Source organism: Phalacrocorax carbo, chromosome 21 (genome assembly GCF_963921805.1).
Source record: "Phalacrocorax carbo chromosome 21, bPhaCar2.1, whole genome shotgun sequence".
Classification (NCBI taxonomy): Eukaryota; Metazoa; Chordata; class Aves; order Suliformes; family Phalacrocoracidae; genus Phalacrocorax; species Phalacrocorax carbo.
This window is the reverse complement of record NC_087533.1, coordinates 3,775,225-3,801,543: the sequence shown is the minus strand read 5'-3', so window position 1 is coordinate 3,801,543 and position 26,319 is coordinate 3,775,225. Positions and strand designations below refer to the sequence as shown.

General features: G+C 47.7%; 1 protein-coding gene and 1 long non-coding RNA gene across 12 annotated transcripts in view; one reads left to right on the top strand and one right to left on the bottom strand.

Moving 5' to 3' along the window:
* On the top strand, nt 1-26,284 carry LOC135316696 (uncharacterized). Of its 11 annotated transcripts, none has more exons than XR_010375950.1 (10): nt 5,527-9,059; nt 9,495-9,626; nt 12,552-12,843; nt 13,807-13,932; nt 20,336-20,385; nt 20,706-20,763; nt 20,905-21,046; nt 24,016-24,138; nt 24,840-24,954; nt 25,951-26,284. It is a non-coding gene; the product is annotated as an uncharacterized LOC135316696 (long non-coding RNA). The 11 variants fall into 11 exon arrangements; XR_010375948.1 differs by having other exon boundaries at nt 20,891-21,046; XR_010375943.1 differs by lacking the exon at nt 20,336-20,385 and adding an exon at nt 1-15 and having other exon boundaries at nt 8,930-9,059; nt 20,706-21,046; nt 25,951-26,266.
* JAM3 (junctional adhesion molecule 3) overlaps nt 1-26,319 on the bottom strand; it is a 32,885-nt gene that overhangs the window by 5,138 nt on the left and 1,428 nt on the right. Inside the window, exons 2-5 of the mRNA XM_064470960.1 lie at nt 2,726-2,791; nt 1,726-1,839; nt 705-857; nt 267-469 (exon numbers count right to left, since the gene is read on the bottom strand). Coding sequence (XP_064327030.1) covers nt 267-469; nt 705-857; nt 1,726-1,839; nt 2,726-2,791 — 536 coding nt within the window. The remainder of the gene's footprint in view (nt 1-266; nt 470-704; nt 858-1,725; nt 1,840-2,725; nt 2,792-26,319) is intronic.

Here is a 26,319-nt window from a genome sequence, read left to right as displayed (position 1 = left end):
TGCCCAGGCTTCACGGTGGGCTGTGAGACATCTTCCTTCCCTCTTTCTAAAAAGGCACGTGGTATTGGCAGTGATGAAACCCAAACAGCTAGGGTAATATCTTCTTCCATCATTAACCTTCCCTTTCCCAAGCCATCCAGACCACCTAAACTTCCTCGAATTATACCTTCCTTGAAAGCCATGCAATGATGTTTTTCTTTTACAAGTGACCTTAAAAACAACCTGTTGAGCGAAACAAGTCTTCATCAGGTCTGTAAGGGCATTACCAGAGTGCCTGTGGTGGGGTTCAAGGTGTAGGAGGAATTCTGGAATTTGGCATTTGATTTCGTGTCTGGTGATAGAGGTTCACTGTTGCGGTACCAGCTGTAAGTGGACTTTGGGTAGCCTTCGTTCTCGTGGCAGTGAAGAGAGGCTGTCTTGCCAACAGGTACGGCTTTAGGCACGGTGCATCTAGGAGTCATAGGTTTCACTGTGGGAAAGACACAAACCATGTGAATGGCACTGCTGAGTAGAACAAACAAATTCTGACATACTTTCTAAGATGGCTGTGCTACAAAGGCATCAAAACTTTCCACTATTTCCAGCTGGTTTTCAATGACAAATTCCAGTGTCTGTCAAGTGCCACAGTTTCAACTCTGGAGAGGCTCACAGCCTCTTCTGTTAGCTGGCAGTGCTTGCAGAGGTATCTGGGTTTAAAGTAATACCTTGGACTGTAAGCTGGATATTAATCTCATCTATGGTTTTAGTATCAGAAGGTGCTGCCACTTCGCAGCGGTATGTGGCAGTGTCCATCCGGGTGGTGTTTTTAATCACCAGTGACGTCCGGCTCAGAATTTCTGCACGAGTCGCAAAGTCTCCTGATAAGGAGGAAAAAAGAGAGAAGAATTTCAGGGTAGTCATACAGACTAACTTTAGGCATCTGAATTAAGTGGTTGATCTTGGACTCTTCCTGGAGTCAAGAGAACCACCTGAAAGGAACTCGATTCTCTAAAGCGAAGAGCCTTCCTCTCACCGGTGACCACAAAGGAGACCAACGCTGCCAACCATATAAGAGGATGAATTTGGAAAGCACCACCCCAAATCTCAAAAACTGTGGCAAAATTGGACTTCCAAGACAGCCTCAGGTCTTGTCTCCTTTGGAAGATTCATTTGGATGTGGCTGCTGGTCCCATCTAAAGTGTTGGAGCAATTCCAGATGGAGTCAAGCCCTACTGGCAGTCCTGTGTTTGAGTTTCACCATCAAGCCAAAGAGTCTGCTTCTATCCCATGCTCCCAGGATGCTGCAATGCACTGTGCTACCTCCGCAGTAAGCACTGGCAGCTCAAGGCAGAGATCCCTTCTGAAGTGCAGGCTGGAGCCCTTAGATTTCATATGTAAAGACAGGAGGGGTCAGTGTCTGGTCCCAAGAGCTCAGACACCCTCCAGCAAGGACCAACAGGTGCTGGAGAAGGGAAGCTGTAGCATTTGCTTTCTTACCCAAGAAGCATCTCCTACACAGGATCTCACTGCAGCTCTTTCTGGCTCCCTACTGTGAACTGTCAATAATGAGGGCAGAGAGCAAAGAACATCCTGCTCTCTCTCCATCTTGCACTTTGGCTGCTGAACTCTAGTTCCAGAAGAAAGCAGCAAGACAGCCAGAGCTCCTGCCTTTTGCAGACTTGTTTGTTCTCAGTTGTAGTGTTTCTGAGGCTGTTTTGGAAGTTTAAGAACAATGAATGCCCATACCCTGCATTTTATTGTCAAAAAATACGTAAGAGGTTTCGCCATCTCGGATTTTCTTCCACTCGATTCTGGGATCTGGTGTTACGGTGGATTTAATAATGCAGGACAGCTCAACACCTAGGAGGAGAAATAAAGGAAATATAGATTAATGGGAAGCAGCTGTATTTTTGCTCTGCTTTAAGCAGTCATGCACAGTGTTTTATTAGGAGATGCTGCCCACAAAGCAAAGCCTTCTCTTTCATCTGCCTCACAAACAGAAACACTGCTGGGTTCCAGGAGCTATTGGGGAAGATGGATTTTGGCCAGCAAAAATAATAGCCGAGCAGATATCAACTACGGACAGAAATGAACACGCTGTTCTCTACAGGCTCTAACTTATGGCAAACAAGACCTTATGACAGAGTGAGTCCACAGCACTGTCTTGCTGCTAATCAGAGCCTACAGTGTGAGTCAGGGATGCAGAATCTCTCTGGGTGGTGTCTGGTAATGTACTGAGGACCACGATGCCTGGGGATAAATACAGCAAGCCCACTCCCCTTTGAAGCAGGCATTGTCATCTCCGTCTCCTCTACAGAAGAAGGCAGCGCAGCAGGGTCGAGAGGTGGCTTACCAGTATCGCACTGCATGTCTGTAGCAGGGCCAAGATAAAACATAAATTTCCCGACCCCCTTCTCAGTATATTAATTGCGAGGCGACTGCCTTTCCTCCTTTTGGGATCCGGTTCAAAAAAGCACTTAGGCAGACACTTTGCAATGCCGGTGGCTTGCAGGGGACTTCAATAAACCATTTCAATCAAGTGCTTTGCTAACCAGGGAGAGATAGAGACATATTCTTGAGCACTTTTCTGAATCTCAGGCTCTCAGTTGTCCTGCCTCCCCCAAGAAACCAGATATCATGAGCAACAAGCAAAATTCTTCTCAGTTGTTTGGACTGATGCAAATCCCCAGGCAGAGGGCAGTGCAGCCGTCGTGTCAGGCAGCCAGCGGGCCCCCGCAGCACTCACTCTGGAATTCCTGCACCACGGGCTTGGTGTTGCTGGAGGTCAGTTCCACAGCCAAGAGCCTGCAGCCTGGAAAAACAAACAGGAGGTAATAAGAAATAGTACAGCTCATAAGTCACCCAGCCAGAAACACGCTGCCTGCTGAGCAATCTTCTCAGCCGGCTAGAAGGACTAACTTCCCTAGATGAAACTTATTCTTGGCTACTAATGCCAGTCCGGCAGGCCTAAGTTTATTTAGGCGTCATGGTGTAAATACAGGAAAATATAATTGTTAGAAGTAGCAATTAAAGAGGAGGATTAACAGAATGGCACAAAACCAGTGCCAGCACAAGCCGTTTCCTTGCGCCTTATGATTATTTAGATGGTAAAGGAACTCTTACTCTGACAATGGAAGAGTGAATTTATTATTTTGCAAATTAATTTTGGAATAAGGATAATTTTGGATAAGGAAAAGACAGGAAGCAGACCAACCTCTAGAGGTCTGGTCAGTTCCTGGAAGATGAAGTGTGCCAGGCCTCTAACATACGCTGATTACATCTTAAAGTATTTTAAGACTCAGCATGGTATTGTAAAATGCAAGATAGTAAATTTTGAAAGGACTGCGATTCAGGGGAAAACGGGAGTTCAGCTCTTAGGGTGGAGTCCCAGCCAGGCTGACGCTGGGACAAAAGCTCGATCATGCACCGCCGCAAGGCATCCCTACACCACAAGCTATTTCCCTTTACTGTACTTCTTGCTCTGAGCACCAAAATGTTTCCAGTTAATACAGTAATTTTCCATCTTTAATGTATTATTGTCTTTTGAAAACTCTGCCTTCCCTGTCTTTTCTGCTGTGCATTTCACCCAGGCAGGTACGAACAACATTCACGTGCTCCTGGATAGCCACGCTCAGAAACTGCTCTCCTGAGGGAGGAGGACACAAGCGGGCAGTTTCCAGCATGGCGCAGTAGGAAGAAAGCGAATCAGACAGCAGAGGCAAGCCATGCCTTCATCATAAAAGAGATTTTGGAACCGGGCGTTCTGGTTGTTGCAAAGCCCATCGCCTCTCGGTCAGAGTATGGTGTTCTGCAAAACACAGGCTGCTCCAAAGCCCTGCCTTACAGGAGGAGGATACATATTATAATCAGTGCTAGACAGTCAGCTACAGGGGGGCTGAAATCTAGTGGAGGATGCCCACTGACTTCACCGGGCATTCGATCAAACAGCAAGTTAAAGATGATGGAAACCAGTGCCTCAGTGACATAAGAAGGGATGTATCTAAAGGTTAAGACTGTTTTACTCAGTGTAAAAAAGTCGTAACAAACCTGAATTGAAAGCAGAAAAGGCAGCTGAAGGGGGATGTGGAGAAAGAAAGGATCTTCAGCATCACGACAGACAGTTGGAAATTCCTGTGTGCTGGCCTTCAGGGTGGAAAGCTTTTGGACAGACAGAATCTGATGATGCAGGGGCAAAATTCCTCTGGCAGAGTGGATCAGACAGCGTAACAAGGCAGCAGTCCCAGAAATACCCAAGAGCTGCGAAGGCCTTCCCGCTGAAACCTCAAGGGCCTTGAACACCTAAAATCCTTTCAGCATTTTTGAAATGTTTCCTGCTGATTCTTATCCCTCATTATTCATTAAATGCTGATGCCTTCCTCGGTGCCTTGGCACTCGGTGCTTATACCCCAAAGACAACTGGGGAGAGCTGGAGTTTGGCACGGTTTAGAAGCTGCCTTTGTGTACAAAATAATTGTTACTCACATAAAAGCCACTGGCTGAATCAAGCTAAGAGTTGGCCCAGCCAAAACTGCTCTTAATAGGACCTTCCCACCCTACCCCCTTCTGCACTTGAGATGTTCATGCAGCATTTGGGAGAAATCCAATATTGAACTAAGATGACAGTGCTCTGGACTACAAGGTAGCTATCTGGGAGAAGTCTCATGTATCAGAGCTGCAGTGAGGAACGGAGCAGTGCAGTGAGCACTTCGCTTTCAGCCTATTTATGCTTTACTTTGGAGAGCCAGGAGAATGCCATTTTCAGGGCTGGTTCTCAGCAGGCCAAAGCAGGTGCTCCAGTCTTGGTTTCTTTCAGTCAGAGGGTGGTCTAAGTAACCACCAGTAATTTGTTTGAGTCCGCTGCGGAGTCCATTTTCATCAGGCCTGGTGCTTCCAGACCTACCCCTTGAAAAAAGGTAATTACGCCGCAAGACGCTGCCATGTTCCTTTCCCTCTGTTCATCCTTTGATCCTTTCAGGTGTTCTGGCTGGGGCTGCGATCCTTGCTTTGCTTCCTCGTGAGCATAAACAGATTTCACTGATCCCAGCAAAACCCCAGCGCACTGGAAGTAGCTAATCACCTGAGGACAAGAAACAATCTTGGGAAAATCCTTTTGAAACCTTTGGACACATTTTTGACAGTACTGTGGGGCACTTCATACAAACAAGGATTTGATCGCTTCTGCTGTGAGAGTCTTGCTGCTGGAACCAAGAGAGCTTTTCTTGAGGGCCCAAGCCTACGCCCTCAGCTTAACTGTGGGGATCTGATTGGCTTCCCGATCGGGGCAGGTGGCCCTGATAATGTGTTTGCCTCAGTTTTCAAAGGGGGGCAAGTTATAGGCTCTGCTTTCTTCAGAGGCAGCACCCTCCTTCATCGGGGAACTGTGTTACAAGGACACTTCTACAAATGATAGCTTTCTTCTGAGACCTGAAGCAGCAGATGACTATAGAGAGTTGCACTGCACCTGCGGAGCTGAAGAAGACAGCTTGCACAGCATCCATCTGGTCTGTACTGTCCTATAAATCTTCCTTTTGTAAGCGCTAGGGAAAGATGGGGAGGGACAGGCACATGGACGCTTGACGCACTGATTTGTGTTTTGTTATACGTTCCTGTTTACATGAGATCTTTTTTCCAGAAAAATCAGGTCCCATCAAGCAGATAGCGTGGTAACAGTCCTACTGAAGTACATCTACTGTAGCTACCCTATAAGTTCAGTTGAAGGTGGAGATAGTAACGCCACAACGTTGCGTTACTCTGAGGGAGTTATGAGTCTAGAAGCATTTCCAAGACAGCGGGACTCCACCAAACTCCATCTCCTTTCTCTGGAATTGTTCGCAGCAGGCTTTCCCCCCCCCACTAAACACAAGAGATTCAGGTCTATCCCTCAGGCGCAAAGCAGGATGACAATAAATTTTAGACAGAAGCTGAGTCCTTGGAGACTGTGAGAGGTTCTGACATTATTACATGTATTGACTGTGGGCAGAGATGAATGAGGCTGCTTAAATCATGGCTAAGGCAAATTTATTCTGTGTGTGGCAGAAGAATACTGCAAGTAGCATGTTCTAAATAACGAGGCGGCTACGGCTCTGCAGGGAGCAAAACAAAACAAAAACCTCAAGAGACCACGCAGATTGCAGAGGAGGAGCGGAACACCATTACAGCTCTTTTTAGTGTTACTTTGGGATCTCCCTTCTTCACCAGTCTCCACGGGGCTGGAGGAATCTGCACCAGGCCAGTGCTTCCCAGCTGTTAGCACTCTCCTGTTGAGGGAGCCTGGGCATCTGTGCTATGTCACATTTCCCTGCTGTTGGCAAGTGCTGCCTCTTTGGTGACCGCGCTTTACCCGGTTGCTTTGTTTTGCCTGTTAAATCATCATTAGCGGCGACTGCCACCTTTTAAAAAGAGTATTCCAAAAATGTTCCTTTAGGCCTCTTTCAGCCCAGTGCAAATAAGCAGCAAAGGTTTTGTGTTATGTAAATCTCACTTCAAAGGCCTCAGCACCCAGGATTTGGAGAACAGCCGGGCACAGACATGCATTCCTTCCCAGAGCAGCGTGCATGCTACAACAGACGCACCTACCAGATCTGTATGTGCTACATCTCCGAATACCTACCAGATCTGTATGTGCTACAGACTCAGCCAGACATATGGTTGAATCCCAAATGCCATCAGTTCTCCAAAATAGAATCCAGGGCAAGGCAGTGAAGTCTATAGCATATTCTTATGGCACTTCTCTCAGCTAAAGAGATCCAGCCCATGCTTGTTACTGTGACTCATGTTATCTGAATCGTTTTAAAATGCTACACCAAAACTACAGTTACAGGAAAAAAACCTAGCAGCTTTATAGACAACTAGACTGTGTTAAATCTCCTATCTCTGTACCGCGTCTAATGTAAAGCCTGACCTTCCATCTCCTTCCATCCCAATCTCGACTCTGTTTAAAAACTCTAGGCAGAAATGTGAAAAGGAGGTGAAGTATTCTTGAAGTTCTATAGCCAAGGTAAAAAGGATCACCAGGAAACAGTTCAAATAAGTTGCTGCCAAAAGTCTATGCTGCAGTGTCGTTCAATGTTTCTTTGCCAATATTGCAGTTATCTGATACGGTAATTTTAGTTAATGCACTGCCAGGCGCAAGCAGTACAAAAACATGCAGCTGTATTTAAGCACCTGCCTGCTAAAGCAACAAAAATATGCCTTGCTTGAGGTGTCCATCATCACTAAGCCGTTGCTTGATTTGCAATTCAGAATGCATGTAAGCCATGTGGGAATGCTGCTATAAACCACATGCCTTGTTAAGCATCTTTGCTTTCTGGATGGTTAGTCTGTGGAGCAGGAGTGCGACTGAGTGAGAGTGAGTGATATATTGTAAGGCGTTAGGAACGTGTTAGCTGAACCCTCTGCATGTCAGCGCATTTATGACTGCCAGTTTGGCGGTGCCCCCTGGGGCATCCGTCCTCGATACTGTGAGCTGCAGTGAAAGAAATGGTGACGAGGGTAGAGCAGAGGTGGTCAGAGCAGCAGGCAGGAGACAAGCATTGTTGTTCAGGGCAGCCCAGCTGACCCCAGGACTGTCCCTGCCTTAGAAGTGGGGTGTGTGTGTGGAAGGGAGGAAGCTAACTGTTAAATGTGTGAGAAATCTCCAGAGGAAGAGCAGAGGAAGCCACACAGTGCTGGACTGGATAAGACAAGGAAGAGGGGGGGCCAGGTTTCTGTCCTCAGCTTATTTTGAGGAAATCACCATAAGCCCTAACTTTCAGAAACATCCGACCATCTGCACCTTGAAATATCCATCCTTTTGTATCTCAGTGCTTCAGGCTCTTTATCGTTCCTCCTCTCTATCCCCAGTGCATGTCACTGTGACTCCGTGATGCAACTTGTGCCCATGTAGACAAGGTGGTGAAGGATAGGCAACACGGCATGGCATAAGGAATGGGATACCAAAAAACACCTAACCTACTCTGGCTCTGGTATGGTCTGGGTTTGGTTTGGTTTTTTCTTTTGTCCAGCTGTCCCTTGGCTGGGTTTTGGAAATAGCTTAAGGGACTGAAATGCATTTGTGATATATAAAGACTGGATTTATAAAGGGTGCATAAATGTGTGAGCAGGGAATGAACAGCGCACCTCATTCTTATTGAATTGCAGTGGGAATTAGGCATCCTATTAATCCTCGCTTATATTTTTAGGTGTCTCACTACCTTTCTAAGTGTCAGTTCATATAGGTCTGTTTGACAAACCCAGCCTATGCCATTAGACGCAGTCAGTAGGATTTTGCTTTGTAGTACTCAGTCTTAACTTTCTCCCCTTGCCTCCCGTCCAAGGAGCTGGCTGTGTTTGCTCTGGCGTCCAAGTTGCAAGTTAAAAGCCCCTTGAAGCTGGTACAAGGGAGCAGGCAGGTGGACCGTGCTGGCCAAGTGACCAGACATTGCTGCTGCCTTTCTTTTATTCTGGTTTTCCATGGCGCCTGCCCGAGATCAGCAAGCCAAGCTTGACTCACGGGTGGGCTGCCCTGCTAGAGAACAATGTAGATGTGCAGCAAGAGATTAACAAACAAAAGCTTAGGAGTGTCTCGGTTCAAATTAAGTAACAGATGGACCTGGTCTGTGTGGGAGCTGATAACGGTTATAAAAAGGCCATCACCAGACTGGGGCCAGCACACCCTGGAAAAAACCCACTCAGTCGTAAATTCTCTGTGCTGTTATAGCTGCTTGTGCTAGTAAGGCTTTATTTTTACCAGCTATCATAAAACAGCATGACTTATTTTAGATGCATGGCTTGTACCGCTCAGTTAAAAGGGTGCCAACTCTCTGATAGGCACCTACAAACAGAGGAGATGTGCCCGCCTGGGCAGGAAACATGAAGCATAACTAACCTAGAGAAGGCAAATGCAACGTTACAGAGCAGTGTTTGGTGTTCCACATGGTTCTGGCTTTTGCTTCTCTCCTCTTTTACATAGCTAGCTGATGGCACTCGTTTCTTCTGAAATGGTGATAATAAGAGGAGTCTCTGGTGGTCTCGGCAGGAGCAGGACCCAACAGGACAAAGTTGTGTGGAAGACCATTGAGTATTTGTGTCCACCTGAAGATGTAAGAATTTCAGATTTTGCTCTTAATTCACTCTTTTCCTGCTCACCACTAGAGAAGGCAAGGAGATGCCTGGCTGCAAATTGAGTACGTACAGTTCTGGAACGAAATTTTAACCTGTTTAAACCTCCTGATTTCAGCTGGGACATTAAAGACCTGACTGTATTTGCTGCAGAGAAGGTGGCCCATTAGCATCCAGGCCAAGCAAACAATCTTTGTTCCTCTTTTTTTTTTTTTCCCCTCCCATTTTGGACAGGAGGATTTACTGTTCTACCTCCTAATCAGACAGCAAAGCCATTGGTATACACACAGCTTATACACCCACAGTCAGTAGTGAAACAGGTTCCTATCAAGGAGATACAGAGCCCTCTTAAGACAAAAACCTCCCTGCAAAGCAGTCTCACCCTGCAACAAACATTCCTCCTCTCTCCCATGCAGGGACGGATGTGTAGGTGTTGCCTTGTGAAGACCACACAGCCCTTTCTGGTTTCCCAAACTTTGGTTTCGTCACGTTGGGATGCAGCTGCAGACACGCTGCCTCAAATATCCATCTGACAAGGGCCTCTGGAGGTAAGAATTTCACAATCTTTGGTTGCTGTTTTGCTTATGGCATTGCAGTCTGTTCAGAGATGAGATATTAAGACATCTCTGCAACTTCACAAAGATGAGACAGCCTATGCTCAAGATCAGATTTGCACACCACCCACTTCGCAGATCCTTAGGCCTGTGCTAGGAGGAGGCATCATGAGCCACGCTGCAAAGCTGTCTGAACAGGAAGAGTTCAAGCTTACTCAGAGTCTTAGCATAAGCCTGAGCTCTCGGCTGGACATGTTGAGCTTGGACCTAGTCCACCAATAGGTTCTCATGCTCCACTCTCCCTAAGGGAGCACAGATGCTTTAGGAGAGAGCCAGAGCTGAGCCGATAGCTGGCAACCTGGGGAGAAAGCTCCCAGGTCGAAGGGCCTGGCACACTTATCCCATTTCATTGAAATAGATTTTCACCCATCAGAACAGACGTGTCTCGAGAGGCCAAGAGCCAGCTCCGTAAAGGTATTTACATGCTGTTGACATCAAGGGGAAGATGTGCATCTAATACTTTACAGATGCGGCTGTACGTGCCTTGCCCAACATCTTAATCTGTGCATAATCTGGTCCTAGCTCTCCTGTTTTCCCAAGCCCATACCCCAGTCTCTGGCTTTTCTCCCAGAAGGGACTGAACGTACGTGCAAGGCAGGAAGGAAGCAATACTTGGGTGGATGACTAATACCTAATACTTGAGAGAGATTAACATGGAAGCAGCAAGGGGTAGAGAGTTTCCAGCGTGTCAGATTGCATCTCTTTCTGTAATATAATTTCAGGCCATCTTCAACTCAAAGTAAGGGTGGAAGGACTTAGAACTTGCCCCTCAGAATCTGGGATGAAGGGTAATGGAGAGGGAACAGAAAGGACATATGAATGGGAAAGCTGTGCCTAGAAGAGGCTGTTATTACCAGCCCTCGCACTCCTGAGTTGCCTCTCCCTTCCCAAGACAGAAATGCGAGGCGGAACTGAAAGTCTCATTTTCCTTGGGTAAGCAACGAGGAATAGGGCACAAAGCTTCTGCGTTGCATTAGATACCGCTAACCGGGGGATTAAGTCCTGCCCAGATCATTTCTTTTGCCTTGCTACTGGCCTCTGAGGTCAAGTCCCTTACACAGATGCTTTGGGTTTGCAATGTTACGCTGACTCTCCAGGAGGGAAAACCAGGGGCAGGTGGCCTTGCTGTGTGGCTCTGAGGGAAGGCCATTAGGCAGGAGAGATTCTCATTACGTCTGCATCAAGTCTTTGGCAAAACCCAGAAGAGAAATAAGACAACAAGGAAACAATTACAGATCACTTGGCTAGGAATGTATCAAAACAGTCACATTGTACCGAGCGCTGTTCTTGCCATTTTCATTAACAAATGGACAGCATAATTACATCTTCAAACTGGTCAGGCTCACGGCCAATATGGACCATGAAAATTAGTGCATTCACAGAAGATGAGACATGAGGGGATCTCAGGAGGTCAGCTCAGCCCCACCTCTGCTTTAGGGCACGAAAGCCCAAGGAACACAGCTAGCTGTGCCCCTGGATGTCTGCTGAGATGCTCACACGCAGTGTTCCCCCATGATCATTTTTATCTGTTAAAGTGCTGTACGTTTATCAGTTAAGCCTCAGTCCCTTCAAATTCAGTGTCCCCTGCAATTCAGTAAGGATGTACAGTTTTAGTTCACTGGAGGAAAAAACCGAGGAATGGGAAATCACAGGAAGAGTAAGCCATCTTACATCTTGCTGTCTCAGCCAGCAGTGGATATACCATTCTGTGATCTGTTTACTGGATGAGAGTGCCTTACAACAGCAGAAGCAGAGGCCAGGAACAAAAATGGTGAGCGGTGAAGAGAAGTGGCAATATTTGCACAGGGCAGATTTGAAACCAACCCTTCCTGCCTATTCCCACTTGCCTTCCATTGTTTCCCTAGCCAGCCCCAAGAATTGCCATACAGGCACATCCTACATTATTTCTCACTTCAGCAAGTCCCTTTCCTCCCAAAAGTGGCAGATGCTGATACCAAATTAGTGCAAAGTGGGAGGGAACCAGCAGATAACTGTGATAAGAGCCAGGGGCAATGGTCTTCCTCCCGTCCTCGCCCCTTCCTCCTGGCAGGGCTGTCATTGCAGCAGACAGATGCTAAGGGAAGTCTCCAGGGCAGAGTCAGGTCACTGAGACGTGGCAGGGATCTATGGCCAGGATCAGGGAGACAGAACAAACTGTAACGGGAAAAGGGGCAAGTTCCTTTATTTTTGTCTTGTGTGGGAATTTGACTCAAGGATTGCTGAGAATCTCATAAGCCAAAGTGACGTTTTCCAGGCTGAGCGCCAGCCAACGCACAGACTTGATCTCAGCAGGTATTTGACTTCCACAGGAGCTAGGATGCTCGGTACCTGCCTGACCCTGGCTTCTGATGAGGACACATATATCAAAAGCTGCCTGAAATGCAAAGACAGGAAATAAGCGGATATGCTATCAGCACCAGGCTTTGCAATAGTCTTTAGTGTCTGGCTGTGTCCCAACCATCAATACAGTGACTCGCAGGGTTTTAGCCTATAATCCTCTATTCCTCTGTCTGTGACTCTAATCTCTTGATCCTCTGTTCCCCTCCAGCCTATAGCTTGACCAACAAAATGCAGATCTGAAGTTCTGCTTATCAGAGACCAACCATGTCATCTTCCTGTGGAAAATGGGAGTTGGGAAGAAAGCAGTAGTCATCCGAGCCAAGAGCTGAGAGTAGGCTAGAGAAGGGAACAGGAGAGGGCGTGAGCAAGCACACAGAGAAATCATTTATGACAAGGCTGAAAACAGCTCTCTTTTTAAGAACATTTTTTCCAATTTTACAGTATCATTTTTGTCTTTTTAAGAACATTTTTTCCAATTTTACAGTATCATTTTTGTCTTTTGTGTGTGTATAATTCTAGCCTCGGGTATTAAATGGAATTGTCTAGCTAATGCGTTGCACAGACCATGTAGAAATGAACATTGCAAGAGGCTGACTGCAGGCACTGAGGGAACATTCACATCTGCCCATGAGCGTGCGACCAAGAGCCTGTGAAACTACTGCCGTCATTCCACGCTGGAGAGGTGGGGCCGTCTTCTGTAGGGGAGCTTTGAAGCTTTGCAGTGAATCTGTCAGAACAAAGGATGCAGATCTACAAGGGAAAAAGGCATTCGGCAGAAGGCTGCACGAGCCACGTGCAGGCCCGAAGACATGTGAGTTGGGGGAATATTGTTCTAGGGGCAGCCCTGAATCACGCAAACAGATCTGAAAAGACTTACCTTGTTAACATCAGCCTGAGCATAGGCTGCAAGCCTGCAGAGGGAGTTGTGCTGCAGGGCTCAATGGAGTTTATTTTCTTAGGAAGTACATCGGGAATTAAAGGGAGCCCAAATGAAGTCACAGACAGATAAAAAGCTTGATATAGAGCACTGTTTGAAATATGCTGGCATAAATGCACAGGGGAAGAGGGAGGAAAGCAATGCTATGCCAGAGCAAAGAGTGAGGATGAAAGCCATTCTGGCTTGTCCTAACCTGGATTCCTGACCAAGGCAAGCTTGTCTAATACAGCAGAAATGAGCCTTGGCACGAAGAGGTTAAAAGATCGCTTGTCCCAGGAGAGCTGAATTAGCCATATATCTGGGAACTAACTTCTCCCAGACCCTGACTTGTTTTTCTCCTTAAGCATCTCCTGCTGCTATTTTTAGCAGAGAATTTTCTCAGCCAAATGCTCCCAGTTGAGTCCTGGTCAGAGGCCCTTTTCCCAGAGAGACACAGGCCCAGCAGCAGGAGGGTTGCTGCTCTGCGTTGGAAGATCATTCCTGGCTATGTGCTGGTCCCCAGTTCAGCTTAGATCTGTCTCGTTGTCCTGCCAGGTTTAGGGGGTACACGTCACGCCGCCAGGCCTCTCCTGAGGCATGGGGGACAGTCCCCCCACCAGTCCGATGCAGGCATATTAAATGCTCTCACAGACCATGAAAGCCAGGGATGGCTGCAATCTGGTCTGCAATTTCAGGAGCACCTAAAGAAGAGGGTGGACTGGACTTGATAGCTGCCTGCAGGCTTTTAAGGAGTATGAATGGGAAAAGAGGTGGGAAGGAGATATAAAGAAATGATTTGGCTGACATTAATAACAGGATCTGCTTCTCAGCACTAAAATCTATTTGGATTCATTCCAGTTCCTCCAAGGGAAACCATGGACGCCTTTATTGTTCATAAAAGTTGCAACTAAAATCGGACTGGATAAAGCTTAAGGAAATACCTCTCAGGGGACAACCCTGCTTTGGCTGCTGGCAACAAATGAGGTAACTCCCTTCCTCTTCTCTGGTTCTCTTGGGGCCCTTACTCCTCCTTAGCCAAAATGCTAACCTGTCCATCAGTCCATCACTCCCTTCCCCTGGCTCCTCGCAGCTCAGCCTCCACCCAGAGCAGGCTATCTGCCTGTGTGCAATTAGCAAAGTGTCACTGAACGTCTGGGCTGGTTCACAGGGAAGCAACGCTTGTAACTTCTTTTATCTACAGCTTGACTTAATACCTGCCTGCCAGAGATGGGCATGTAAATCAAAAGGCCAGATCAGGGCACACAGATGGACAAATTGAGTAAAACAGGAATGAACCCCTGGCGTGTCTGTGCTAATGCGCAGTTAAAGCTGGGGGACCCAGGAGGATCAAGCGCCCTGGACCCTGTGAATGAAGCATGGGGGAGGCTGCAGTCCAGCGCTGGAGAGCAGCGGCGGTCAGTTGGTTACAGCAGAGCCACAGTCAAGAAGGTCCCTCTAACAATGGCCCCTTCTTGGTCAGTGTATCTGTTGCCTGTGTGTCTTGGAGTCACGTCAGCGAAGCAAACAGATTGGGAACATATTTGTACTCCCCACAGCAGTACAGAAGCCAACCCAGACAGAGGAGAGCAAGCTGGGCTCTTTTCTGCTCCTCGCCTCAGTGCCAAGTTTCCAGCTCCGCTTGAAACCTGTGGCCGAGCCCTACTTTGGCAGGGGTGAAGGGAGAGGACAGGCAGGGGCAGGGAATACTCCGCTTTCAGCTCATGCTCGTGCAAGTCGGCAGCTGGCTACAGGAGAGGGGAGCCTGACTGAACTCAACCGCGCACCTCTAAAGGCCCCCACGAGAGATTAGATCTGGCACTGTGTGGCCTTGCCCTTCTCCCCAGCTACCGTTAAACCCACGGGGCAGAGAACAGCAGTCACCTGGACAACCCACAGATGCTGCATGAGGGTTCGTCCCAGTGGCGAGAGCTTCTTTCAGAAAGCTTCCCCGAGCCCAGCAGGAATCCCAGGAGCCCAGGATTTCACTCCTGACCTTCATGTACACATCCCAACACATGGGCACTTAACGTTTGAGGCTCCTTTGAAAATCCCAGTGACAGCGTTTTACGGATGAATATGTTTCTCCTAACATCTGCCCCCTGTATCAGATGCTGCCGGAGCCTCTCTCTCTTCTGGCTCTGCTCCCAGCTGAAGGACAGACAATAGGCATTTGAATGCAGTCTCCACTTCCCCTCCCAAACAGCCTGGGGGAGATGGCACATCAGAGCCAAGACAGCACTGAGAGCAGAGCTTGCCAGCCAGCGACAAGTCTCTCTAGATCACGGCCTGCCTTTTCTTTCCCTCCCAGTGTAGCTGAACCACTGGCTACAGTTGTTACTGGGCACGCAGGCCAGCTCTGCTGGGCAAATCCTTGCAGCATCCAGCTAGCCAAACTGAGAAAGTCTTTTCTCAGCAGACTACTGCTGGAGCCATCCTGATCCCTCTCCGAATGCTGCCAAAATCGACTGACCTCCTGGATTCCCAGCCCTGCCGGCCAGCACACTGGTTCATGGACCTCTCCTGTACCTCTGTGCCATGCCAGCTCACCTGGAAACACACTGGCCACCTCTTGGACTTCCCCTCGCTCGCTCTTAGTAGTATCTAGCTGCAAATAACTGATCCAGGCAGTGCGTGGTGCACAGAGAGGAGCAGTTCCACCTGCAGGCGGTTCGACAAGAGTTCAGAGAGAGCTGCCTTGGATTCTCCTGAAGAACCATTGTTCCATCTTTCTAGAAATAGCTCTGCTTCTCGCATCCTGGAGCTGTTCAGCCTGTTTGGCACCGTTTCTGCTGCTTCAGAGACAACAACAGAGAGTGAGAAAAACCTGTCTAGACACCGTTTACCTTCCACCGACTCCCATTGCCACATCAAAGCACCACTTCAAACAAACCTGCAAACTGGCCAGGTAATAATCCCCAGCTCTCCTGTGCCTGCTCCAGGCAGAGGCAGTCAGACCCATCTCATCATGCTTCAGAGTTCATCTTTAATCCAGGCCCTTCTGACAAGAGGAAGAGAGGTAGGATGAAAAATCTCATTACAGGAACATCAACAGAAGTTTTCTGGCCTCAGACTACTCAGGTGGGGGCTATGTCCTTTCTGCTTAGTGTCCAGGTACAAGCAGAAATCTCACCTATCACCTACTGGCAATCTGCAAATCTCCAGCTCCTTTGAAAAGCAACCATACATGGCAGTCCCACTTGTCCCACCTGCTCAGATGCCATGTCCCTTACCTTTCCAAAGCCATGCCACAATCCAGAGCTCAAAAAATATCTTCCCGTGGCACCCAAGGAAATGGAGGTCCCTGAGAGCTACAAGCAGTTTGTCCACCGTGAGGTATCAAGTCGCTATCAGAGCAGGGCAAAGTCACAGGAGCTCAGGTAAATGCTCAAGATACCTTGAAACCAAAGGAGCTGGAGAGATTTTTAGGTCACTTGAGCACAAGTTACTTGAAGTCACTGCTTTGGGGAAGCACCTGGCAGTAGCATCAAGCGCTGACCCTAAGCAGCCACCACAAGAGCAACATCTAGCTCATTATTTTAATGAGGGTCCTTTGAAATACCTTCCGTGTGAGAGACTGCTAAGAAAATCCAGTCTGGCTTTATTCTGTCTCAGGCAGAAACAGCCTTTATTTAGTAAAATGCTGCTAACAGCTCTGTCTCATTAGTCAGTGTTTAGGGAACCAGGCTGCAATTGTTCTGAAGTCTGGAACTGCAGAAAGGGCCTTGATAATGAGGTCTACAGGAGACGATTCCTCCTGACAGGCTCACAATGACCTAGAAATCCTACTTAATTCCCTGTCAGTGAAAAGTGCTGAGTAACAGCGAGGTGCAGATGCACTGGGGGCTGATTTGAGAGGGAGGCTGCAGCCTCTGTTCACACTTTGGGCTGTGATGCAAGAGCTCTGGGGTGGAAAAACCAGCACCGCTCAGCTACGCAGCAGCTCCCCAGATGAAGGGGAGGCTTGCCAGGCAGGTAGGCAGGGGTTTGCTATGGGAAGGTTTGTAGCCTCATCTGCAAGACTTGCCACCACACAGAGTGCTGGGAGCAGAAGTGTCTGTTTAACACAACAGTAGAGACAGGAGTAGGCACTTGGGAACTGCCTGGTGTTAGCCAGGGCTCCTTTGAAGCCCCCTCAACAGCAGCACCTGGATTAGGTCTTCTCAGTGCAGTAGGCATTGTCTCCTCTGGATCATGCTTGCTTGCAAACGGCGCCAAAACCCTGCCAAAGGCTTTAACTCTGACTCAAACAGCTCAACGTTTACCTATGTTCCTAGGCCTGGCGTGCCCAGCAGCTCACCAGCTTCGTCTGCGCGGCAACCATTGCTACCAAGAGACTGTGGTACCTGCTACCGCGGAGACAGCCTCTCCTGCCACGTAGCGGAGCCGTGCCGGTGCCGTCTCCCCTCGTGCGGACGTGGGATGAGCAGCGGCTCTCTGCCGCGCCAGGCAGCCTGCGCGCCCCGGAGGCCTTGTTGAGCTTTTGACATGTTCTGCCCCGACGACTTTTCCCCATTTCCTCGGAGGAAAATGCAGCAGGCCGGCACAGGCTTGGGCCACAGACACACTACTTTCAAGTGGTTTGTTTTCGACAAGCAGCGTGTGTGCCATGGTTAGGAACCTCTGGGCTGGATGGCCCAGGGCCAGGCAGGCCAGAAGATGAGGTAGAGGGACTCAGCTGGAATGTGGGCTGGATACAGCTGACCTTGGAGACCACCCCCAATAAAGACCCTTACAGGCATGTGCTTGCCACCTGTTTCAGCCAGCAGACGAGGGACTAAACCAGGAATTCTGGAACTGAATGCACAGTCTGTTAAAGAGTGGTCTGAAGACTCCCACCCACGTGAAGCTGTCACTGATGTGTGCTCTCCTACAGCGATCCTTGCAGAGGAATGCTTCTTTGCCCATCATGTGCAAGACTGATACAGCCATACTGCAAATGCAGCCCTGTTTAAAGTACAGCTCAAATCCGCAAAGAACTGCTGTAAAAAAAAAAATGTGGAAATGAAATCACCAGCCGAAACAGTGTCTAGAGACAACTCAAGCCAAGTCCCTCGAATGTCAGCACCAGAAGGAGGGCTCGGAAATGGAGAACCTAGCTCACTCTGCACCGGCTCTGCTGGCACAGACAGAGGATCTGCCTCAGAGACATGAGGAAAAGACATATGCTGAGAAAGGAAGGACCAGCTTTATTTTACCAACCTGTGTTCCCACCAGAGATATGCTTTAAAGACTGCCTTGCAAAGTAGAAATTAAATCCAAAGGTGCCCATGCATCTTCTGTGCTGTCATCCCCTTATCAGTTATCTCCAGCCTGCTCTGAGCCACAAGATGAAAGGATCGCAACACCACTTATCTTCCCACTTAAGAGCATGCTTAACAGCTTGCTGTTAAAGAGGAGGACACTCAACTCTCAGGAAGCAGCTGTAAATTCTGCAAATGGGCTCTCTCGCATTTCTTTGAAGGAGCTACTGCTTCTCAATGAGGGGCACAGATACACAAAGGGAACCGGGGAGGGAGGAAAAGAAGGAAGCCTTTGCAGCAAAGACAGACTTTGCTTCACATCCAGAACGTGAAGCTGAGTGACAGATGTGAGACGTATGACGTGTGTGTCTCAGAAGTGACCGAGGATGAGCCAGGAATTGAAAAGCTCTTGGGAAGTATTTAAACAGCCAGAATTACAACACGTTTGTCACTAGAGCACAAGAAGCTCCAAAACCATGCTCTCCTCAAGACTGTGCGGCGTTACAGCCAAGGTTAGGGATCCCCCTTATGTGCTGCAGACAGAACCGCTGTGTGCAACCCAGCGCTGGCTCTAACCGTTGAGGCCAGGTCTCTGCGCCTCCTCTGTGCTTCTCCCACAGAGCGTGCTGCCTCCCCTCTGCATTTGACCCTCACCTCCCCTCTTTGCAGAGCTACTTGTTGTCAGGGTGAACCAGAGTCCAGCTTCCTTTGTCATCTAATAGCTGAGTCAAATGGTCAGAACGGCCAAACAGGATCTGTTCCAAATATTTGCAGAAAGAGGAGGATCAAGAAGCCTGCAGCAGAACACCAGGAGCCTCCCCGGGCGAGGAGAACAATCGCTATTGTTGTCCAACAGCGGGCTGCTGGCGGGCGACGAGCACGCCTCGGCGCAACGTTGGGAAAAAGCTCCGGAGTCCTCCCGTGCTCGCAGAGCACCGCAAATGAACTGGAATCTGGAGTCCCCTCCATCCCCTGGCACAGCCCCAGCGATCCAGCACTGCGGACTTATCAGCCCTGATCGTAGCTCAGCTGTTGACTTGGAGAACTCAAGGCGCAGTTGGCAACTGGGAGAGGAGGGCACTGCATTGCCTTAGAAGCTGCTGCCAGCCCAAACGCAGACTTCAAAGGGCTTATCTTGCCCTGTTGTGTGGGAGAACATGCAGTGCCTGTGGGCGAGGACAGCTGTGTGTTGGCCAGGCCCAACAGAGCATTTTTGATGGAAGAAGAAAGAAGTTAGTACCTGGTTTAACCTCCCCTCCAGCACGCACAAGGCAGCTTTGGCAGGCAGAGCTCCACACTGCACTGTTATTTATGGGATGTTGAAAACTGGCCAAAATGAAGGGAAAACACCAGATACATAAGGATGCTTACCAACTCAAATAGCCGGTTCTGCCTGAGGGAGGACCCATGAGAGGAGGCGATTAGAAGGCACTCTGCCTTTCATCTCCAGATCGCCAGTGCAAGGGCAACTCCATCAGCATTGACCAAGCTGTATCCAACTAATAGCTATTTGCTCGTGCACAAGAAATGAGATATGCCGTTGCCTCCTTGCTCCCTGAGAAATCAGACTGGCCCCATTGATGTACACCATGTGCAATCTCAGCAGAGTAGCTAAGACCACAGAGCGAAACAAACCGGCACCTCCTCTGCCATAGGAGCTACGAGATCGACAAGGAGATCCATGCTGGTTGAAGCTAACCCGTTTCATAGCATGTCTATCCAGTCCTGTCAGCAAAGCATGGGTCATTTATGCTAACAGGGGGTTGTGTATTATTCCTTCCACCTTGGTTGTTGGTATCTAAACACCTCAACAAAAACGGCCCGCCCTTCCAAGAATGGGGGATTCCCACCAGCCGGGGAAGCCAGGGCTGGCCCAGAGGTACAGGTCGCTGCTGTGCACAGAGCCGGGACTTCCCCTTCGAAGGTACGTTACTGGATGCAGAGGACCTCACTACTACAGAGCGGATGTTTTCCAGGCTCTAAAAATAACTAACTCCAAACAACGTGGTGGGTATAAAGAAATATTTATCTTTGGGCTTTTGCAGAGATCAATGCAGGAGAAAAAGATTAAAGCAAAGATTTAAGTGTGTATTAAAAATAGCTGTTGATACGATCCTTTGAGGGGATAAAAGGTATTTTTTTTACAGGAGCGGCAAGAACTGCAGGACTTTGCAACACCTTCCCTGCCGTTAACTGTGTAAGCTCCCGGAAATCATTCGAGAGAGTGTTAGCAGCCAGAGCGCCTCAGGAGGAAGTCCATTAGCAGGCAGTAATCTCCTTAATGGATCCTCGGGGTATGTGGTAGAGGCTGTCTCGCCTATGGACACTTGGTTCTGTCCACTGCTGTGATTCAAGGGCTGCTCATGCAGCCATTATCATCCAATACTCTAAGGAATGCTCCTCATCTTTATGGCAGCCCAAAGTGTGATGAATTAGTCTTTCGGGTAGCTTTCATTGAGTCAGGACACAAATGGGTATGGTGAGGTTTTTCTTACTTATTTTTATTTTTTTTGACAGCATCTAGCAAAGAGACACGGATCCGTGAACAGAAGCCGTACATGCCTCTGTAATGCAGGTAAAAGCAGTAACATCTATCAAGGCCTTTGTTTTCCAAGGATAGCATCCTAGCAAAATCAAAATATTGCCTCCTTGGCTGATCTTGACCTAAAAGATCAAGCAGAGCCTTGTACATTTATGTGCAGACAAAATCATTAAGTCCTCAGCTGTGCAACCGACTCCACTCGAGCAGGCCTGAGAGAGCACGCAGCCACCCCGGAGAGATGTAAAGTGGCAAGAACCTTTCAACTGGGAATGAAAAGCAGGACTGCTGTGCAGAGCAGTGCTGGCCCTGTTAAAAGGTAAGCCCGGTTTCTCAAAAACAGCTCTCTTTCATGGCATTGTTTGCCAGGGTTCTTCCTTATTGCTAATGAAACAAAAATTCTGACTGACTTTGGATGTGTAGAATATTATGGGCTCCTTCAGGAACCATTAAGGACTCCATGGTTATACATCTTGAGACATACTGGACAAGACTGTCAAAAACGACAAGTGAATCGGGTGTCTCAGGTGGTGGAGTGAGCAGGGAAGTCGGACACTTTCAACGGTCCTGAATTTTCAGAAATATTATACTTCCACCCTCCAAAACAGAGTCTAAACCAGTATGCGCCAATTTAAATCCCACCTGTAAAATGCTGGCCACTTTTATAAGGAGTTGCCCCGAAGTTTATTAAGGCAGGGATTTTCAGAAGAGGCCATGGGCGTTAGAAACACAGCCTAGTAATGGGAACAAATCCCCTTAGATTTCAGTGGATTTCTCCAGCTCAGCAGAAAATCCTACCTAGGCCACCGAACTATATTTTTCATAGTGCGATTAAAAATCTTGACATACGGCTGAACATTGTCAACTGCAACCTTTTAGCCACATGCCAAAGATACAGTAAGTCCCTGGTACGCTGCAGTTTTAAAGCTCAGTGTCTTCCTTTAAAGCTCTGGCTCATGCCAGCTCTGCCCAAACGAATTAAGAGGACTCTTAAAAACCCGCTGATCTTACATTTGTGTTGTAATCATCAGGTACATTGATGGGAGTAGGTTAGAGTGTGTTCTGGCTTTAACTCTGAAATCCCTGGGATTTATGACTTAAAAAAAAAAAAAAAGAAAGAAAACCTTGAGCATTATCTGAACACAATTTAATTTCATCTACTTCATCTACTTCATCTATTGCTGCTCTGAGACCTTCATTTCCCCTTGTAACTGTCTCTGTGTTAAGCCCTGTGCAACATCCCACGAGGGGCACTACATAACCCAATACATTATATTATTTATACTGACAAGTAGTTCTTGCATGACAGAACAATTCCCATTAATTTTTTTTAGCTTATCTCAAGTACCTGTGGGCTGTCAGGTTACAGCATGTATGTGGCTGGTTTTCTTTTTAATTAGTTAAAGCCCATGTTGACTGGACTCCCATTTGACGGCTCTCAGCAGTCCGCAGGTGAGCTCACGGGGATCCTACCCAGACGTGCTCTCAGGAGCAGGGGAAAATGCAGGGGTGATTTTTTATTTATTTATTTTGCCAACTCCCACTTAGAAATTTTGCTTCCGCATCTGCTGCTCTTTTCTCTTTTGTCTGGTTTGGAACCTGCACCAAAAGCGATTTCCTTCAATACCCGACCCAGCAGAGAAGGAGCTTTGACAAGATGCTTCAGAAGTGCAGAGAAGCACCATCTCTAGGCCTCGCTTCTTGCATATTAGTGTTTTTCCTAATTAACGTGAAGGCCTGGCTTAGGATGCTGCTCTAGTAGGAACAGGGCACCAGCTCAGTCATGCAGCTGTCTTGGTTTTGCACTCCCAAGCTGTGTTAGACAGCTGAACTTCTGCACAGGAGTCACACAAAGCTTTCTTACAGTATGAAATGCAGCAAGGCAATCAAAGTTAGCGACCGCTGAGGAAGAAGTGATAACAGAACCTCAGCTGGCCATTCTTGTACAGGAAACATCTTTAATATACACCTCCCCCGATGTTTATCCCCAGAGGAAGGCTGCTTGACCTCTGCTTATCTAAAATGAGAAGCAGAAGTTTGTGAGGGGTTGGTTATCCTTGGGGCCACTGTTGTGGTGAAGTCCATGGCGTGCCTTGCTGTCCTGTTCCCCGCGGAGGTACTCTTTTGCTGCTCGGTCTCTAGAAACTAAAGAATGAAACTCTCCAAACAAACAATACCTCTAATCTCAAGTTAATACTGAGGGTGTTAGCGCTCTGAAGGGTCATAAGCAAACAGAGACCTGAGCTTTCCAGCCAAAAAATTAAAAAAGGTCCAGTTTTTATGTCATTCATTGTGTTTCTGAAACTTAAAACTCTCATTTCCAGCATGTGAGTTTGAGAACTGCGACCCAGGAGGTATTTCCTCTGCCCCAAGCGCAGCTATTGACAGAACTGTACCCAAACGGCAATCCAGCCCCTTTGGGTGAAAATTAAGACTGTGTCCAGAACCTTCATTAGTGAAATTAAAGCCATTAACTGGTTCTGAGGCCGTGTCCTGACTCAGCGAAGGAGTGGGGTTCGCTGGGCGGTGCGCACCCTTACTCCTCCACTACGTGGAACTGACGGTTAGTGGTTGAATATGGTTTTGATCCTGTGTCTCATAAAAACATGATACTCCCTAGGGGTTCAGAGGGAAGGCAAACAGCCCTTATCAATTGCAAAAAGATGGTGCAGCTCGTACGATGGAGAAGCCAGATTGAGAATGTAATTATCCTAATTAATTTTATATCTTGAATCAATCTCTTTTTATATAAACAGCAGTTTCAAAGCAGGCCACCAGCTTTTACACATAGAGCGGTTGTTTTATCTTGTTGAGGGGCACGTTAGCAATACACGCTCTTGTTTTGCAGAAAAAGGACTCTTGAGGACTCAGGGCTGTGGAAATCCTTCCCCTTGCTAACTCCCTCCCACCACTCCAGGCCTGCTCTGTAAGGAGTTCACGAACCTTCTCCGGATCATCAGGGCTTGATGCAATTAACTGTGAAGCATTAGCTCTAAATATACAACCGGGAGGCCAGTTCTGCTTCAACAAACACTCATCGCAAAGGATGATAAAGCAGTGAACGCAATTTGCAAGAGAAACTTAAATAATAATCTAAGTAAGCTGCAAGGAAAGCAGGAGCAAGTCGGGGCAAACCAATGTTTTACCCTTTGGAGATGGCTAAAGTTAGAGGCAAACTGGCAGGAGGCTCAGAAACCAGGCCCTCCCTCAGCCGTTATGTAGAGCAGCTTTTGCCCTTATTTGTGAAGCTAAATGCAGAAGCTCATTCCGCTTTATTTACTTGTTTAGGTGATTTTTGGCAACTCAACGTGTGTCCCTGGCGCAAATCCTCAGTGTGTGGACGGATAATTGAAGAACAGTTGCAGCGGGCCAAGAGACCCAGAATTCAACTTGTGCAAGGGAAATAAACAGGTCAGTAAAAGAACCAAAGTTCACGATCAGAGCAACATCTCAGTCCGCAGCTCCTTCTCCTCACTAAAAAACCCACATTTTACTCTTTGAATCTCCTCGTGCTTCAGTAACCACGTAATTCTCAGAAGTATTCAGAGCAAGAGGGAATGCGCTGGTGTCACGTTCTTTGTCAACAGCTGTAAAGTAGATGTGCATCTAACTACTCTCTGGTGGTGATGCCAGATATTGCTTACCCAAATAGGAACACCAAGCCCTTCCTAAGAATTTTTTTGAAGATGTTATTAAGTGTCTGATTTTGGCATGGCCCTCCAAGCTGATTTTTTTTACTGCTTGTTGAAAAGAGAGCAATACTGCAAGTACTTCCCGTCAGAAAATACCAACAAGCGACTTATAACTGCAGTAGAGCTAACAACATTCCCACTGAGTGGTTTTTGGCACTGACAGCTGACTCGGAACAGTTGTTGGTGGCTGGGACAGATGGACTTCATACGTTTTTAAAAAAAAAAAAAAAAAAGGAAATGAGAACTTCTCCTCTGTAGATTTTGAAAAGCCCTTTGCAAAATCCAACATACTACCAAAACCTCGGAATTAAATCAAAGGGAGATTTGAATACGAAGAGCTTTAAAACTGAAATGTGCCAGGGACTTGCCGGATCTCCCCATCAAGGACTATAAGGTATCAACACGTTTTATTTTCAACAGGAAATACTTGGGAGTTTTGGGAAGGGCTCCACAGCTCTGCCCTCCGTCCAGCACGTGAAATCCTCAAAATCCAAATGTTCGTTTCCATGGGGAAACTTGCAACAGAGGCCCGAAGGTAGGACGTTAACACTGATGTCACTTGTAAGCCCCACTTTCCATCACCGATGCCAATAACTTCCGCTAGTATAATTATGACCATGGCATTTCCCTGATGTGCAGAATCTTTAGATGCTTTTAGTGCCTAGAGCTGGGTACGCACTGAATACTCCATGCTTCACTGGCTCCTGTTTCGTGGCAATGTTTTAAGGCCGTGCTCAGAGTAGGGCCCGTGCCGGCAGTCACACGGCAGGAGGAGGCAGTCCCTGCTCCGCCGTGCTTATAGTCTGAGCAGCACCTTACAGTCTAAAGCACGCTCGTAGTCTGAAGCATGCACGCCAGAGCTCTGCAGCTTAGCACCTCAGCATCTTGTTAGCTTTGTCAGCTCCCTCTCTTGCCTTTTGGTTTTTTTCCCCCCAAGCAGTCAGCTGGCATCAAACGCATCCTTACGGTCTCATCCCACCCCACTACCCAGCACCAACCCTGCAGACTTCAGCAAATATTTGAGTTTACGTACTGCTGACAGCCTAACCTTAACTTAGCGGGATGCACCAGTACGTAAAGTCAAGTGTAGCTGAACAAACTTTTTCATTCTCAGCCTTGCTCCTGCTCGCTCTTCTGGGCTTATGACCCCACATTTGAAAACCGCTGGAAATCAGTACAGGATGAGGCGCTTTGATTTGGCCAGAACCCGATGTATTTAAATGGAGGACAAACCCTGTTACCACTTGTTTTACTCGCCAGATAAATATTCTCAGGCAGAGGTGTGAAACTAGTGGTGTTTGGCTGGTTTTTAACAACTTTTGTCTCAAGAAATATCTATGTCTAGATGTCAGTATCAATGTCTAAAGAAGTATCTGCAGTTCATTTCTAGTCTTGCTACCTTTTAGGCCAGATTCAACAGGATATTGGGGCGTTGCTCACGTAACAGAGGAGGGAAGTGGGGTACCTTCCTACCCTGCAGCCCATCTGTAAGGAAAAGTTGTGTTAAGTCTGTCATTTTTCTCATTCAAAGGGAGCATCCGAATGCAGAGTTAGCACCGGGAAGGCCTTGCCATGCTCCAGGATTAGGCACTCCCAGTTTCTTCTGCCGAAACCGTTCCTGCTACAAGCCACAGTAAAGCAAGTGAACAACAGACCCTGGAGCGCGTGACAACCACCTCCTCATCGCAGATGTGTGTCAGAGTCATCTTCTCACCCCTCCGCTCACTTTTCTGCTAAATAGTGCCCAAATCTCACTTTATTTGAGGCCCAAGAGGCTCCACACGTTACGTGGAGTTATTGGAGAATTGTTTTGTCCTTAGATAAACTGTTTGAAGCATTTCAGTACACTTCAGCCTTGAGTTGACCCAAAACAGTTATGTGTGTGTCTACACATGCGTGC